General features: G+C 35.9%; 1 protein-coding gene across 1 annotated transcript in view; it reads left to right on the top strand.

The window, feature by feature from the left end:
• PDGFC (platelet derived growth factor C) overlaps positions 1-16,099 on the top strand; it is a 124,524-nt gene that overhangs the window by 83,855 nt on the left and 24,570 nt on the right. Inside the window, exon 3 of the mRNA XM_069013567.1 lies at positions 6,520-6,700. Within this exon, the coding sequence (XP_068869668.1) occupies positions 6,520-6,700 (181 nt within the window). The remainder of the gene's footprint in view (positions 1-6,519; positions 6,701-16,099) is intronic.

The following is a 16,099-nucleotide window of genomic DNA, read 5'->3' as shown; positions in this document are numbered from 1 at the left end:
ATACTTGTTTATGTTCTTAATCCATATCAGTAGTTTAATACATGCTTAAATAGCTGCAAGCTTGCTGTCTGAACATAGAATTGTTTCTGTTTCAGAGCCTGAAGTATATTTACCAATGTATCTAGTTTGCAATTTGTCATTCTTGTGTAAAAGTTAATGTTCCTTTGTCCCCACAAGGCAGATGTCACTTTCAGAGGCTATGGGATATTCATGTGCTTATGGTGGAGATAGATAAGTGTTTATCAGCACACCTAGATACCAGTCATGAGAGTTTATGTCCTAGAGTTGCTTGTGTGCCAACTTCCTAGTCATCAGGGAAATGAGACTTTTTCAGCAATACACAGTTTATTAACTGGCATTGAAGTAAACTTTTTATACAAATGGGAGTTTTGGGGAAAAGAAACACATTTCTTCGGGTTTCCTATTTTTGCATGCAGTGCCAAAATGCATTCACCAAGGGACAAAAGCTGCTTTGCAAAATGTATATTTCTCAGCTTCACATGATACAGATCCACAGAAAACGGAAATATATTTTCTGGTCGACTGGAGGGCAGTAATACAGCTGTTAATTTCTCCAAATCAAACCACCAGTGCATCCTTTTCATGAAATCAGTTTGAAAGTTTGAAGAGTAGAATATGGGGGTTTGAACTCTGTCTTGTTTTTCCTTCCCACTTGTGGTAAGTGTATATTTATGATCAAAATGGCTTACAGTGAATGAAAGGGAAGATAATTTAAATCCAAGGATTAAATTTTTTTTTTCCATGTATCCTAAATAACAAGGTAGGAATACAGAGAAAGTTGTGCTGTTGTGTTAGAAGCCTCAGGCTGTTGCTAATCAGTACGAGAAAAGATTAAACAGGGAGAACCATGGCAACCACGTAACATTTGTGAATGAATCTGTATTTCCATAAGGCAGTTCCTAATGTACAGTACTGCAGATTCTAATAGATTTATTCAAAGTAGGTTGGCACAGAAACCACAATCCATATTTGGGGAATGGCAGTTAGAAATGTTCTCTGTTTATACCTTGAGTATCTTTATTTCATGGAAAATGTAGTCATGGCAGGATACTTGGGGGTTTTAAGCTCATTTGTTGGCTGGAAGTGATGTCTACTGCTAGAAGTGATGTTTGTATATAATTAAACATAATTTTCTGAGTACAAAAACTGACCTCATCAGTTATTTATTTGGATTATATCTGGGTTTGCTGTTTCTTTCCAGTGACTGTTATGACACAGTGTGCATAAGATCAGCAAATACAGAAACTACTATGGGAATTTATTCATTTAATTATTTATTTATCAAATCACTACTGTTCCATCATCTTTTCTCTCTTTATATGTTAAAACATCAAGCATGATGATTTCATTACAGAAATCATAGAACATAACTCTTTTCTCAATTGTTGGATAATCTGTAATGATATCCAGAGGAGTTTCCTCTTACAGGGGAAGGCACTCCAAATCCTCCTAAAGAGGTTGAGTCCCAGGGGTAAATTACCCATGTTGTGAGCCTCAGGAACTGCACTTGAATGACTCTGGGTAACTTTGTTGAGAAATTCATATTGGAAAGACAAAATCCAGAGGGAATATTTTAAATAGTTAAAATTTTATATTGTCTAGTTTTTGAAAAATGTTTTCTTCCAGTATCCTGACTTTACTGTCTCTCAAAGTAGCCCCAGTTAAATATTTCTGATGATGTTGAGCAGAATCATTTTTATTGAACTTTTACCCTGTATGGAGTACTTGCTGGTCCTGTCAGAGAGCCACCATTTCAGTCAAGGTGCCATGTCCCTTCTGTACCTCTAGCAAATCTTCTTTCTGAGTTCTTTTCTCTGCTGCCCATGTGGCAAGTGATGTTATTAATAGGTGACTTTTATTGGTGTGCACCACTAGTGGTTTGCAGTTTCAGGAACCTTGTATTGGCTGGGCTGAATGGGGACTGGGCTGAATGGGGACTGGGCTGAATGGGCCAGTCTTTCCCAGTCTGACATTCATATAGATATTTCTGTCTGGCAACAAATACAAAACAGTGTGGTGTAAATTAATTCATTTGAAAGGCAATGGAATTAATTAAACAGCTCTTTGAAGCTTGTAGACTTGGGCTACAGGTGGTTGTACTGCCTGTCCTGGTCACATTGTAAAGAAAAAAAATAACACCAGAAGTAAAATTTCCTCTTACATAAGCTGAAAAGTAGTGCACCAGTACCTGGAGTTTCATTATTACTGATCACTTAAATTTTGTGTCATTTCGATTTTCATCTCACGTGATGTATCTTTTGCATCTGTGCCTTTGAGGAAACTTTAAATTTGTCTCAGTGAAAGGGCCAGTGTTGGTAATAGAAAAGAAAGTTCTCCACCTGCTGAAAGAATGATGGAGTATGCTTTTCTTTTTACAACTGTACTGCTATGTCTGTAGGCTTGTTGCTTGCCTGAAATACGTTTTCTCCAGTCCAGCATGCCACTCTGTTCTTTTCTTCTTCACTCTGTCCTGGGGTTGTCCCATTTTCCCCCTGCCCTTTGTCATAAACCCAGCATTCCTGTTGTCCTATCACGTATTTTTGCTGTGTATTGGCCTGCAGGGAATAACAAAGCTGCTATTAGATATTATGGATTTGAGTGCCTCTGTCATGCTCCAGTGTTCCCTTTTCCACTCAGATAAATATTAATCTGCCAAGTTTTGAAAAAAATGTCTTCAGGCTAAATGTTTGGCCTTACTTCCCTCCATAAGCAAATATGTTTATTTTACAAAGACCAATATTAGTACTTACAGATGTGATTTAAATGTGATCTAAGAAGTGAATAATATGTGAGGTATCACCAATACCTCACACTTTTGTTTATACAAATGCACAGTTATGTCAAATGATGGAAACCAAGAATTTTGTTCCATAGGAAATATAAATATTTCAATAGGAGAAATAAAAATTATTTCAAATAGAGGTGGAAGAGGGAAGTAAAGTTTCCTTTAGAATGATGAGGTTAAAATTCTGATTAGTAAAATATCAAAATTATATTTTCATGATGACAGTTTTAGTAATTTTCAGTGTTTGCAAAATTGAAACCATCCAAACTGTCCAAACCATCTCAGTACTATTTTGCAACAGTTTGTCTCATGAACTGCCAGAGGACCTTGGATGTTTTGGGTCTGCAGGTGGGTGTGCTATGCCAACACCGGGAAAACTTTGGAATTCTGTGTGCTTTAAAAACAAGTTGGAACAGAAATATTACATCACCCCACAAAATGCTGGAAAAGATTTGATAGGGATTGTTAGCAACTTCTTATTTCTTAATTAAAAAAAAAAGAAACATGATTTTATCAAAAGGGGAAGGAAGAATAAATTTCACCTGTCACAAACTGTTTTAATGGGCTTCCTAGATTTTTGTCTAGCATGCATATGTATACAGATGGAAAGATTCAACACCACTGATATGACGAAGGGTTTTACCTGGTGGATTTTTGCATCTTACATTTTTTGATACATTTGTGGAATTCTGGAGGCAGAGGGAAGCCATAGAAAGGTCACAAAACTGCAAGCCAAGATAAACAGCCTGTCAGAGTATGTTTAGGAAATGACAGTGTAAACCACAGAAAAACATATAGAAAGGAGAGGAAAACATATACCCTTGGAAAATACATTTCCTGGTTGGAAAGCTGTTGGAGCTTTGAGCTGGTTATGTTGCTTCCTTGCGCCTTTCCAGTAAATTGTTTTTGTTCAGGTTGTTAATTCAATCCATGTTCCCAGGCACCCAGGCCTTAGGGGAGGGGAGAACATGTTCTGCAACATGTATAACAGAAGGCACTGTGGGCATCATGCCTAAAAGCAAGAGCATCTTTCACCCAGGAAAGGAGACTGGACTGCCTTTTGGGCATAAATTTTACTTAGGTATATATAAAAAATATTACAGATACAGCACCAGAGCATTTCTTTAGTCATTGTCAAAGAGGATTGTGTTTGCTCCTTTGCACGCTCCAAAGAAAAGAAGGCTTCTGTGTTGTTAATTTTAACATGCATTTTAACATTTTTTTACTCCGTTGCAGTTGTAAAATGGCTTCTCAGTTCTTGGTTATCTATCCTAGTTCTCTTGTGTTTCAAGTACAAGCTTCTCTTCATGGGGAAATTATTTTCCATGGGTGTACTATTGTCCCTGCCACTCCTTACCCCCGTGACATCAGCTGCAAAGTTACGTAGCACAATAATGTAAATGCTAAAGCATCTGAACCACTTTGTTTTGTTTCTTTTACAGAAAGTTCAGCCATCAGTCCACATGTGTGATGAGAGGAATTTTAGTTGCAGAGGAGGCTCTTTTGGCAGCCTCTTGTGGCACATTTAGCCTAGATAACTGACAGGAATAAAGTTACTGGCTAAAAATGTCACTATCCAAGCTGAATTTTCTTCAGTTTTTCAGAATACTTATTTCCCTCAAATTTACCTCTCTACTAATGGAATTAATTAGCTTTTATTTGAAGGGTCTAGGATTTAAACTGTGGAATTTGAGTTTCTCTTTTACTTCAGGTGTACCAGAAGACCAAAGGGTGCAATAAAAAAATACTGCAATTTAGGTAGAAGCACTAAGCCCCCTGACTCCCCTTAGCATCTTAAACCTAAGTCAATAAATGTAAATATTAGCTTATTTCACTCTTTAAAAATCAGAAAGGTAGGTAATTATTTCATATTCTTAACTAAAAAAATAAAAAACATTATCTTTATAAACTTCATAAGCTGATCTTGAAAAGAGAAAAAGCTCAGTGCTCCAAATAAATTTGATAAATGTGTTGAACCCTGAGGCCTTTGCACAATTAATGTACACATTGCCTTTGTAATAAGTTGTATACCTGATCATAAAGTAAAAACACTGGTGGATCTGTTAAAGGAATTAGTTCGTGTTTGGAAGAAAAAAGATAATGATAAAGTAATTAGTATCGTAAGTTCAACAAAGATTTAAAACTGTGGTACATGGCAGTAATGGATTTTGAACACAGTTAATGAGCATATTCATTACATTCATTTTTAATTAAGTGGAAAAAATAGTGGTCCTTTAAATGGAGATAATAAATGTGCAAGTCAGTCTTGCACAAACATGCAACACAAGAATTTATTGCCTGCTGTCTAACTAGGGAACTGGGAATCATTATAAAGATTAGATTTACTGAAAAAAAAAATCCAGAAAAAGCTTTAGTAGAAAATGTTTATGAGGTAATAATTTTCACATTAAATATAGTTTGGCATATTTGGTAGAGAGTGTGTGTGTGCATGTTTTTTAAAATATGAGCCTTTGCTATCATCAGAGGTAGGACTGTTTGTACCCTTGAAAAGGGCTCTGCTATTTGCGAATTTAGATTTATGTGAGATGTATTTAATACATGACTGCACATGCAAGAGAACATAAAAATATCAGAAACCTCAAAACTTTCTCAGAGGTTTGTTATGCTCATGCTTAGGCTACAAATTGTGGTTTAAAAGTAAAAACTTGGCTCGGGAAGCTGCAGCTGAAAACAGCCAAGAGCTTGCCCTGCTTTATCCAGCACACACTCACCTTCCCAAACCACTGGGCTGTGCTGCCACTGGGGCTCTGGGGGCTTCAAGCTGAAGCAGGGAAAATGCAGCTGAAATGCTTAGTGTTTACTCTGTCAGAGGGCAGCTGGGGAGCTGACATGAAGCAGGTTAAAGCACTGAAACCAGATGTACCTTCTAGAGCAGTGGCTTTCCATGTTTTTATGACTTGGGAACCCACTAAACATTTCCAGTGAAAACGAGGGCCTTTGCCTACCATACTGAAGCTTATTGATGATTGACTGGCATGTCTTAGTTACCTTTCATGGATCTAATTGAAGTTGTTCACAGATCCCTAGAGGTACCCAGACCACATGTTAAAAACAATGAAAAACAATAAAATTAAACTTAATATGTTTCATTCTCTCAAAGTTCCCAGCCCATATGTGTCTTGTCCATATTTCTAAAATATTGGGTTCTTTCTGACATGCAGTGAGATCTAGGTCTCTGCTCAACAAATGTCTTGTTGGGATATGTATAAACTCCTTCCAAGTTTCCCTAAGCCACCTTAACCTTTAGGAAGTTATTCACCACTGGCATTACAGGAAAGTGAGTTTTCCATACCAAAAAGCACCTGAACTTTCACTGGTGGCATGCAGTGTACTGCTGGTGACACTGCAGTACGAATTACTGTGCCGCTCAGGCAATTACAGCCTTTTTTTTCTCTGACTTTATTCTACCCTGTCACACATGTAGTAATTGCTTTCTGCACAAGAAGCAAAACCATACACTTGGGTCTCTTCAAAATGCTAGCTCTGCTTTTATTTTTTTAACCTCACTGCATGATTTTATTGTGTATGTAAGTCAGTAGCAACTTGGGAGCTAAGTTTAAAATAGCTAGCTTTGGCAGCATACTTTTAGCATTTAAAAAAATTAAAAATTGCAGCGTCAGTTTATTGGTTAAATTAGCAAGTTTATAGAATTTTTGTCAGTAAATAAACACTTTATTTTCTTTTCTGTTCAGGTATGACTTTGTAGAAGTTGAAGAGCCTAGTGATGGCACTGTTTTAGGGCGCTGGTGTGGTTCCAGTACTGTGCCAAGCAGACAAATCTCCAAAGGAAACCAGATCAGAATAAGATTTGTGTCTGATGAATATTTTCCTTCTGAACCTGGATTCTGCATCCATTATACACTTCTTATGCCAGTAAGTAACATGTTTCAGTTCGAAACATTTCAGGATACAAAATCTTTGAAGTGGTAGCTCAAAAGAGTCTTTTAATAGTTTAAGATTAATTACTGTTTATTTCTTAATAATAATAGCAGTGTGCAATCTGTCTTCCTGAATTGTACATTTTGTTTCTGTTTTTTAACTAAGTGTTCCTGTGGTTCCTTTTGGATGGCTTTGGACTGGGAAGTTGTGGGCTCGGTTGTTTGTGTGGAAACATCAGTAAAATGTTTGCATTCCTAATACTGTACTGTGGAAAAAAAAAGAATTCCAGCTTTGAGACAAAGACAAATCAGTTTATGAATCAGCAGTGGGATGTTGAAAGTGGATTGGGAAGTTACAAGAACAAAACTGAAGAAATTAATGTTTTTTTAGTCAGCTGCTCTTAGACGTAATCAACCAGATGACTACACCTAGTTCCCAAACAGAAGAGTTCTTATGATTCTGGATAGTTTTATTATAGAGACAAAGCAGACAATCCATAATACTCATTTTCCACTGCATTTTCCCTGTAGACTGTACTTTAGGCCTCTCTTGAATATTGCTTAAAGCTTGTAAGTCACAGGTATTAAACTAGTCATGTCTAAAATGTGACTAATTTCACTGTCAACAAATTTCTGTTACTTTTTCATTAAATGAAAGATCTGTGATATCAAAAAATGGTTTATAGAATTTTAGGGATGATATAATGTCCTGAAATATTAGAATGGAGGAAAACAGGAGTTGACTTGTTTTAGAATAGGTATTCCATTTTAAAGAGAGTAAGGAGTATTTTTTGTTAAAGTAGTCTCATGGTCTGTGGTATTTGGCTGGTGGAAAATATCTCCAGGCATAAAAAATTGATGAAAAGAATCCATGTTGTAACCCCACTGACATGCGCTTCACTCAGAATGCATTTGGCTGGCTTCATTTTCTTGCCATTTTTGCTCCTTCTCCCCACTGGCAAAATTTCAGTTATTGAGAAGAATATATTTAGCATGCTGATGATGGTGCCAGTGTAGTGTAGTGGGGGTGGGATGTTTGTATGTATATATATGTGTGTTGTTTTCCTAGAAATATTTTAAAATATTTATGCCTAAGGAAGAACTACTCCTAAAGTGACTAAAGGTTTGATCTGCATAATTGACTCTTTTATGAGTTAGAATAACTTTTGTTTAGTAGAACACTATGACCTGATAATGGTCAATTTTAAAATTAAATAAAATGTCAGTCTCCAAACTTGAAATAAAGCCAGGTTTAAACTTTGGTACACCCGAGGGCAGAATGTAATAAGTGTGTTTACTTTTAGAAAATGGTAAAAGAAAATCACTAAATACATGTATTTGTGGGGCTGGTGCCAAACTTCCATTGTCGCAGCTCTGGTATTACACCCTACCTGCTATGTGTCCATCTAACTTAGGTATGATCCCATTTCTGTGGAACTGATTAAACAAAGGCACCTGAAAATAGGAATATATGTATCATTATTTTTATGTCATGCTGTAAAAATGGACTGAGTTTATTCCTTAATGTTTGATGGGGAAAACCGGCTATAAAATTTAAATTACTAGTACCCTCAAAACAGTGACTTCATGTTCAAAATACTTACCCCTAACATATGCAAGGGACAGAGCAGCCCACTTGCTGTCACAAGAATTTGTGGAGTGAGTCCCAAAATGTTCAGTATAGAAACTGCTTATCAGTTAATTTTTAAATCTCCCTTTAAAAGGGCTGTGATCTTTTTCAACAAAAAGTATGTCCTAATAAGCCATGCAGAATACAATTATACATTTCAGACCGCAGATTGTAAATTAAATATATATTGTTTAGTTCCAGGATTAAACCTGCTTCTTGTACCTAAAGCAATTGAAAACTGATGCCAAACAAAGTCATTTTCTTTACAACTATAAAGTTATCTTATCCACCTTTTCAGGAGAAAATAAAATTTACAGCCCACCTTCCCACATGCCCACAAAAAAAGATGTCAGCTGTAGGAATGAGCTTAAATTTTAAATAATGCTTGCAAAATCAAACTAATTCACTAAGAGATTCAGTTCAATGAATTGGTCCTAAACAGTTAATTTTTTTCCTCTTTTTTTTTTTTTTTTTTTTTTTTTTGACAAGTAGTGGGGAGGGGGAGATGCCTGGTAGACTAGCAGTGAGAGATTGTTTGGGGAGAAATGAAGCAAAACTGAAATAAAACAGTGCAAGCTTGTTTCTGTATTTGGAGGCCACACACAGAGAGGGGCACCGGACACATTTTCAGGTCTTTTAAAGAGCAAGAGGAATAGCTTTGTTTAGATCTGCTGTAATTTATCGTATATATACAGATATACATATATATATATATATATATTATTTTTTAGGGTTTTTTTAGATTTTTTTCTTTTTTTACTTTGTATATTTTATTTCAAACCAACTTTTCACATGATAAGTAGGCTATTGATCTGATTTCTTCTAGGATTTAGTCACTCTAAAGAAAGGACTCACTGCCATTCCAGTGTCAGTGGATGCAACACCATTCTATGGAAAGGTTTACTGTGGGATTGGAAGGCACTGCATAAAAGCAGTGCACATACTGTATACAAGCAGAATGCTCCCCAAGAAAAACATGATGCTTGTCTTCAGATTCTAACTAATTAGAGCTTAATAATTTGAATTTCTTCCATTTTAAGTTGAGTACCCTGGCTGCATCTGGAACTTTCTGGAATTCTGGTCTTACTCCCACTTTCTTTCCTCTGTTTTATAGCTGCAAGTTCATTTTGCCTGCAGTACCATAAAGTGGAAGCAAGTGTTGAAAAAGCTTATTCCTATTAAGCAAATGTAGTCTGTGTTATTCCAAAATTATTATGCTCCTTTCAGCGCAGCTGTTAGTCTCAGTCACTCTTTCATGCTCTACCCTGTCACTTACTCTGTGCTTACTTGTGGGCTGCTTTATTCAGTAAGGGCTGCCTAGTGATGGTTCTCATTTTTGACCAGCTATCCATTTATTTAAACTCAAGATTTTGGCAGCACTGTGCCACCTAAACCCTCCTAGAACGTTATTGCAAAAAACTTCCATATTTCATTTCTTTTCCCCTTCTTCTCACTTGCCCCCTATAATGGCCACATGATATTGAGGGAAATCTTATAAACTCTTGTAATATACATTTGGGCCTCAGTCTTCCTAGTGACTTGTTTAGTTTAAACTATGTCAGTTACAAGTTTGGCAGAGAAAACGATGTAATAAAGTCCATTGTTAGTTGGGGAGTGGGTGAATGGGATACTTGATGCCTGAGGTGCCATTAAGGAATGCATGACTGATTGCCAAAGTAGTTATTAATTATTCAGGGCACTCAGAACAAAGCAGCTCCAGTTAAAGTTGAAGCTGGGGGTGACTGTATTCCACTTCTTTTTTGGCATATGGTAGCATGTCATTTGTCATCAAAGATCATGCCAAAGATCTTTGAAAAGAACAGACTTAACCCTCTTTTATGCAAGCAAAGATGAAACTCCAAGAAGCTGCTTAAAGACTGACCTGCTTCAAAAGTGACTTAGTAGGTGGTTTGGGATTTTGGTGCAATACCTGTTTGACTTCCTGGGTTTCAATCCAAGAGTGGTTTGGTTTGCCTTGTTTTTTCTTTTTTCCCCTTTCAGTGCAGAGATTTTGTTAGTATCACTCTTGCTTTTGACAGTAATGAAAGTTTAAACAGATATTTAGGACTATCTAATCATTCTTCCTTTATTTCATCCAAATTGGCTAAGTTTTGCTCTTTAAGGATTGAGCATGTTACTTTTTTTTTTCTTGTGGAACATTATTAATAGAGCTTGTTGATTGAAACAGGCAAATAAAATGTAAATACTAATAGAAAAAGTGCATAAAACTAGAACAGAGAGAGGAAAGCTCATACCCCACTTTCCCTTCCTTTCACAAGTCTACAGATTTTGCAGCTATCAGGTGTGTTTCTCACATTTTTCTACTGAAACCCAAGAGATGCTTAACTATGTCTGCAGTAACTGGAAATCCATCCAGAAACATCCTAAGGGACATTAGGGATCTCCTAAACAAGGGGTTTTCTACACTCTCTTTAGAAGTGGTCAAAAGGTTTTAGAAATAAAACTATTTCAGGGTTGTTTAAGCCAAGGTGCTGTGAAGAATCAGGAGAGTGGATGAGTGTTATGCAGCACTTTGCAATACTACATAGAGTGAAAAAGAACTGTGAAAATCCTTCAGGTGGTGGAAAGGACTCTAAAACAGACTCTGTGTTCAGAGTGTCCACTGATTAGGTACTGTGAAACCTTAGTCTAGATAATTAAACAGGCTACTAAAGATGCTCCTGTGTACAAATTCCATCTATTAATTTTCTTTTGTGTGGTAAAAATTCATTGGAAATCAAAGATGTTTTTGACCTAATTCTTTCCTTGGAGATTCAATTTTACATTAAATTTCTGCTTAACGTCTTAGATGAGATAATTTCTTAGATGAGACAATAAATATTACCTCAAAATACATAGATAGGCGTGAAATGCTTCAGTTAACAAAAAAAAAAGCTGAGTACAAACTGAGAATGGCTATTATCCATGGGACTAAAATAAGTGGTGGGGAAAAAAACCTTTGAGGCAAAAGAACCTCTAAAGTAAACTTTCTAATGAAATCATGTCTTTTTTTCCTGTGACCATATGTCATTCCGTCCCAAGGATGTCATAAAAAGTTTGAAGATGTGTGTGTGTGAAGCAGGCTCACAGAGAGACAGTTAGACAGGAGTCTATCAAAATTATGGTCCTGCATAGAAGTCCATGGAAGTGTGTCTTTGTTCTCCACAACCTGAGATGTCAGTGAGGATTTTCTTAGGCTCTAAAAGGAAGAGTGACATTTTGAACCATTTTGGTGTTGTCATTTAGTTCTTAAAAGGAACGAGCATACTTACCTGATAGCGAGTCTTGTACTATGAAAGACAAGGCTCCTCTCCCTTTGGCCAAAATCTGAATGCAGTTTCTTATGTGGTACATGTAGTATAAACCATTTCTTTTGTATTTTTCTGTGATCTTAGTCTTGCAGTGGTGCAGGCTGAAAAGAATCACAAATTGTTTCAATGACTGTGGAAAAAATTAATTTTGTTTCCTTGGATGAAATTTTTTTAAAAGCTTGTCATATATTTGACTAAGATTTAAATTCATTGATTTGAGGAGTATTTTGAACATCACATCCAGTATCACTGAGGCAAGACATAAAAACCAGCTAATTTTCTTATTTTTATGTAAGTAGCAGTAATTTCAAAATTAAATCCAATTGCATTTAAATGTCTTGCTTTGGTGGTTTTTTTTCTATTCAAAAAGTTCTGTACAACTTTTCTTCCTGAAAAATTCAGGAGTGTTCAACAAGTATCAAAGTGGGTTTTTCTATGGAACATTTACGTAAGTCTTAAAACTCTTTAATTTTTGGGTTTGAGGGGTTTTTTTTTGAAAGCACTGAGGGGCAATCACAACAAAAGACATGGACAAGAGCTCATGAAAGCTACTCTCCTTTTAGTTGTCCAGAGTATTATATCCAAGTTAGATCAGTCTGTGTCAACTTGTTTCAAGCAGAAATTATTGCCATAAACAATAGATGGGGTACTGCAACTGTCACAAAAAAGCAGGAAACCTTTGCTCCTTGTCCCAAATTGTCTTTGATCACATATTAGCCCTCTCCTTCCACAAGTGGAGACCATAGAAGATTCAGTGGAAACAATGTCAAAACACTTAAAAAGCCCTAAAAAGTGAAAAAGTTTAGAAAGCATATTGGAAAAACATTTCAAATACAGGAGATGATCTCTTTTCTTCATTTTTTGTAAATTGCCCAAAGGCTTTTATTAGATTTCCATTTAGTAATGAATATTTATATTATCAGGGACTCTTTTTTAGTATTTAAAAAATTTATTAGTGTGTCTCATAGCATTTCAGCATGGAAGTTTATGTATGCATATTTAACTTGGAAATGAGTTTTACGTGCTCTATCATTTACTTAATTGTAGTATTCTAATGTAAATTTTAATGTTGTGTGCTCTACTGTTTTCAAAAATTTAAAGGTTTTCTATGAGGCTCCTCAAAGAAAATAAACCCTTTAACCAAGGCTGTGACTTAAGAGCAGTCTGTATTCATATAAAAACACCATTCTTCAGCTGTAAACCCAATGATGTCATGTAATTGGAGCTTTGGATGCTACTTCAACAGAAGTATTTCAGCATGATATTCAAATGTTCCTTTAGTCTTTCAAAATTATTCTATAGTCATGGTTCAAGTTTATTTGTTCAATCTAATTGTACATAGCTATCCTAAAGAATGAAGTGTCTCAATTATTTGTGTTCAATTTCTTTATTTAATCCTTTACCTACATATTTTATTAGCTTCTTTTCACTTCATGTGTTTAGTTTAAAAAACCCAAACCACCCTCCCCCCAAGAAAACGAACCAAACAAAAAAAGGCAACAAAACGTCCACACACAAAAATCCCACAAAAAACCCCAAACAACAGCCCCAAAGAACCCCCAACATCATCTTCCTCTTCTCCAAAGTTTTTTTATCAACCCCTATTTTTTATGCTTTAAGTACTACAGAGTCATCTAGTTGACTAACCCTTTTCCGAATTTCAGGATCAACATTTTTGAGAAAGCATGCTGATGGCTTCTCTACAAGTTCCAAAGCAAAGTGATTCTCTCCCATTCTCAAAGTAATCCCCTGTGTAACTGGCGCTGTCCTAATTTTTTTTTCTTTCAAATACTGAGATGTTGTGTCTGACATGGTTGCTAACTGAAAAAAAAGGTAAGCAAATGCACATTTCATGTACTAGGTTTCAGGCACCACCATTGTTTTCAGTTGTGCCATTTAGGTGCATTCCTGTTCTGTCCCTATCCATCATTAGTGTCTTAGTCATGCCACAATCCTATCCATTGGCTCACCCCAGCAAAACTACTAACTAATAAGAGTGGTGTGTAACTAGGGCAGTAACTAATTAGAGTGGTGTGTACTCTGCTAAATTTGCTTACTATGATTCTGGTAGGAAAAGGCTAGAGCAGAAATGAAATGAAAGAAGTTGGGATAGAAAGGTGCAACTTCTCAATTTTTTTAAGTTTATTTTTCACACAGTACAGCTCTGATGGGGGTAGATCTAGACATTTGAGATGAACTCAGCTGTGGAGCAGCTTCTGTAGATGAGTTACAGCACAGTCTAGCTCCACAGGTTGGTAGAAGCACCTCTTTAAATTCAGGAGAAAAATTCTTGACAGAGTAATAACACTGTATAGTAGCTTCAGGGTAAGTATTTGCTCATGGGAAGATTAATGTGGGATATTGGTAGTGGTGTTAAGACAAATCCTTTTGTTTCTAAAAAGGGATAGATAATAAGCACTATGGGAATACCAAAATTTGCACCTGTCTTGTCTTTGCAGTACCTGGCCTCTGGTGTTACAGATGGGGATTATGAGCTGTCATTTGTTAGTTTCTGTAAGTGCTCAAAACCTTTTTAATGATGATGATGAAAGGTTTGGCTGAAAAAGCCAGGATTGTTGTTGAAAAGCTTTCAGTTTTGTTTTCATGGGAAAGTCTAGAAAATCACAAAGCTGTCAACATCTGTTCTTGCAATTATCTCAGGCTAGGATGGTAGACAAGGAATTCAGGAAAGCTGCTTCCATGTTTGTTCCTAGCTGGCTATTGTTGTTGAAGGACTGTAATTGTCCAGAAACAAAATGAAATAAAAAAAACCTTGCATGTGGAAATGGAAGGCAGTTTGTTTGGCAAATGACGTTTCTAGAGTCTTGACTATTCATTTCACTCTTCTTTTGAGCTGAGCAATAAATCACAGGAAGAAAAATAGAATACGATCATTTACGAGGAGAAGTAGAATGCTGGCTTCTTATTGAAGGGTGTGTTTTAATACATGAAAGACCAGGTTTAAAGGCACTTGAAAGGTGGAGGTGTAAAAGTAGATGACACAGCCTTTCCAAGAAATTTTGCATATAATCCTACAGGCACTGTGGAGGTTGGTAGATCCTAGTAGCCTTTCCCTTTCAGCTGCAAAAGGGTTTCTTAGGGGAACTCTGTCATAACTCTACCCTGACATCGCTTACAGCAGTTCTTGGTCTCATCTGAGTGATTGTGTTAGGAGGATAAGGGATTTTCAGTGTAGTGGTGTAGATAATTAAATCAATATGGTGATTTATTGTTCAATATCTAGCTCTGGTGTCTTTTGGTAGCACTTAGCTTCAGAGTTTCTCAGTAGACATCCCTTATTCTAAATATTTGCCTGAGAGTGTGACAAGCACCATCTTTAAAAAGACAGATGCTGTTCTGAGGTAATTTTGTTAGAAATCAGTATCTTCATAGTTTTGTGAATGGTTGGCATAGTAAATGCAATTCCTGAATTTGAATTTTCAAATGTTTTATTTTCACTATTTTTCTTACTGTGCCTGCATGTGAGTGTTAAAAAGGCCACTGTTTTTGAAACTTGCTAAACACTAAAATTTAAAATTTAGTTGAAAACAAATTTTTGCTAACTCAACTCATGCAACCAACTCTGAACTTCCCTGCTGACTGAGCCAACCTAAATGACTAGTAGCCAAGGAGAGTAAGATAACTGAGTTGAGCCAAATTATCAAACCCTCTCAGTCATCATCTATATTTCTTGAGGGGAAAGGATCAAATGCCAAATAATTTTTAACTTTCTAACTGGAAGGACAGTTAGCCACATATATGTAAGCTTTTAATATGTAAGTTGTTAATAGGGTTGCTTGCCCTTGCTTATCTTCTGAAAATTATTCTGATTCACTGAACTCTTCTGATTTGTGTGTGCATATTTGTCTTTGGGCTTTTCAATAAGAGGTGTTCTGGGTAATCAAAAGTTAATAATAAAATACTTCCTTTTCTTAAGTCATCTGTGTAATGCCTTTTTGGCTTGGAATTCTTGTCTTTTATTTTAAGTAAATTCTGTCATTGGTCTTCTCTTGTTTGCACTCTGTCAACATATATATAACTTTAAATACTGTATTTACTTTATTTAATTGCCCTTCTGCTTAAGAAAGTCATAGGCACCTTTCATGTAGGAAAAAAACCCTTTGTGATTAGGTGCCGAAAACAGCAGTATATCTTTGATGCAAAATTAGTGTAGAATTACGGTTAGTAAGAGTTTTTTGAAACTGTTTTCTGGTATAGAAACTTCAGAGTATAGCTCAGCTTTTCAGCAAAAATCAAAGATAAATGGTCAAATCATCTGTAAAAAGGCAACTAAAATTTTTTCAGAAAGGTTTTCAATTCCTTAAATTGGAAAATATACTTGCTGTTAAAGAGGAAAAAAATCTTTAACATTTCCATTATAAAGCTTCATATTGCATTACCTGAAATTACCTGTTTACAAATGACAAGGGAATTTGGAAAATCAACACATTAA

Source organism: Aphelocoma coerulescens, chromosome 4 (assembly GCF_041296385.1).
Source record: "Aphelocoma coerulescens isolate FSJ_1873_10779 chromosome 4, UR_Acoe_1.0, whole genome shotgun sequence".
Lineage (NCBI taxonomy): Eukaryota > Metazoa > Chordata > Aves > Passeriformes > Corvidae > Aphelocoma > Aphelocoma coerulescens.
This window is presented reverse-complemented; position numbering and strand designations above follow the sequence as displayed.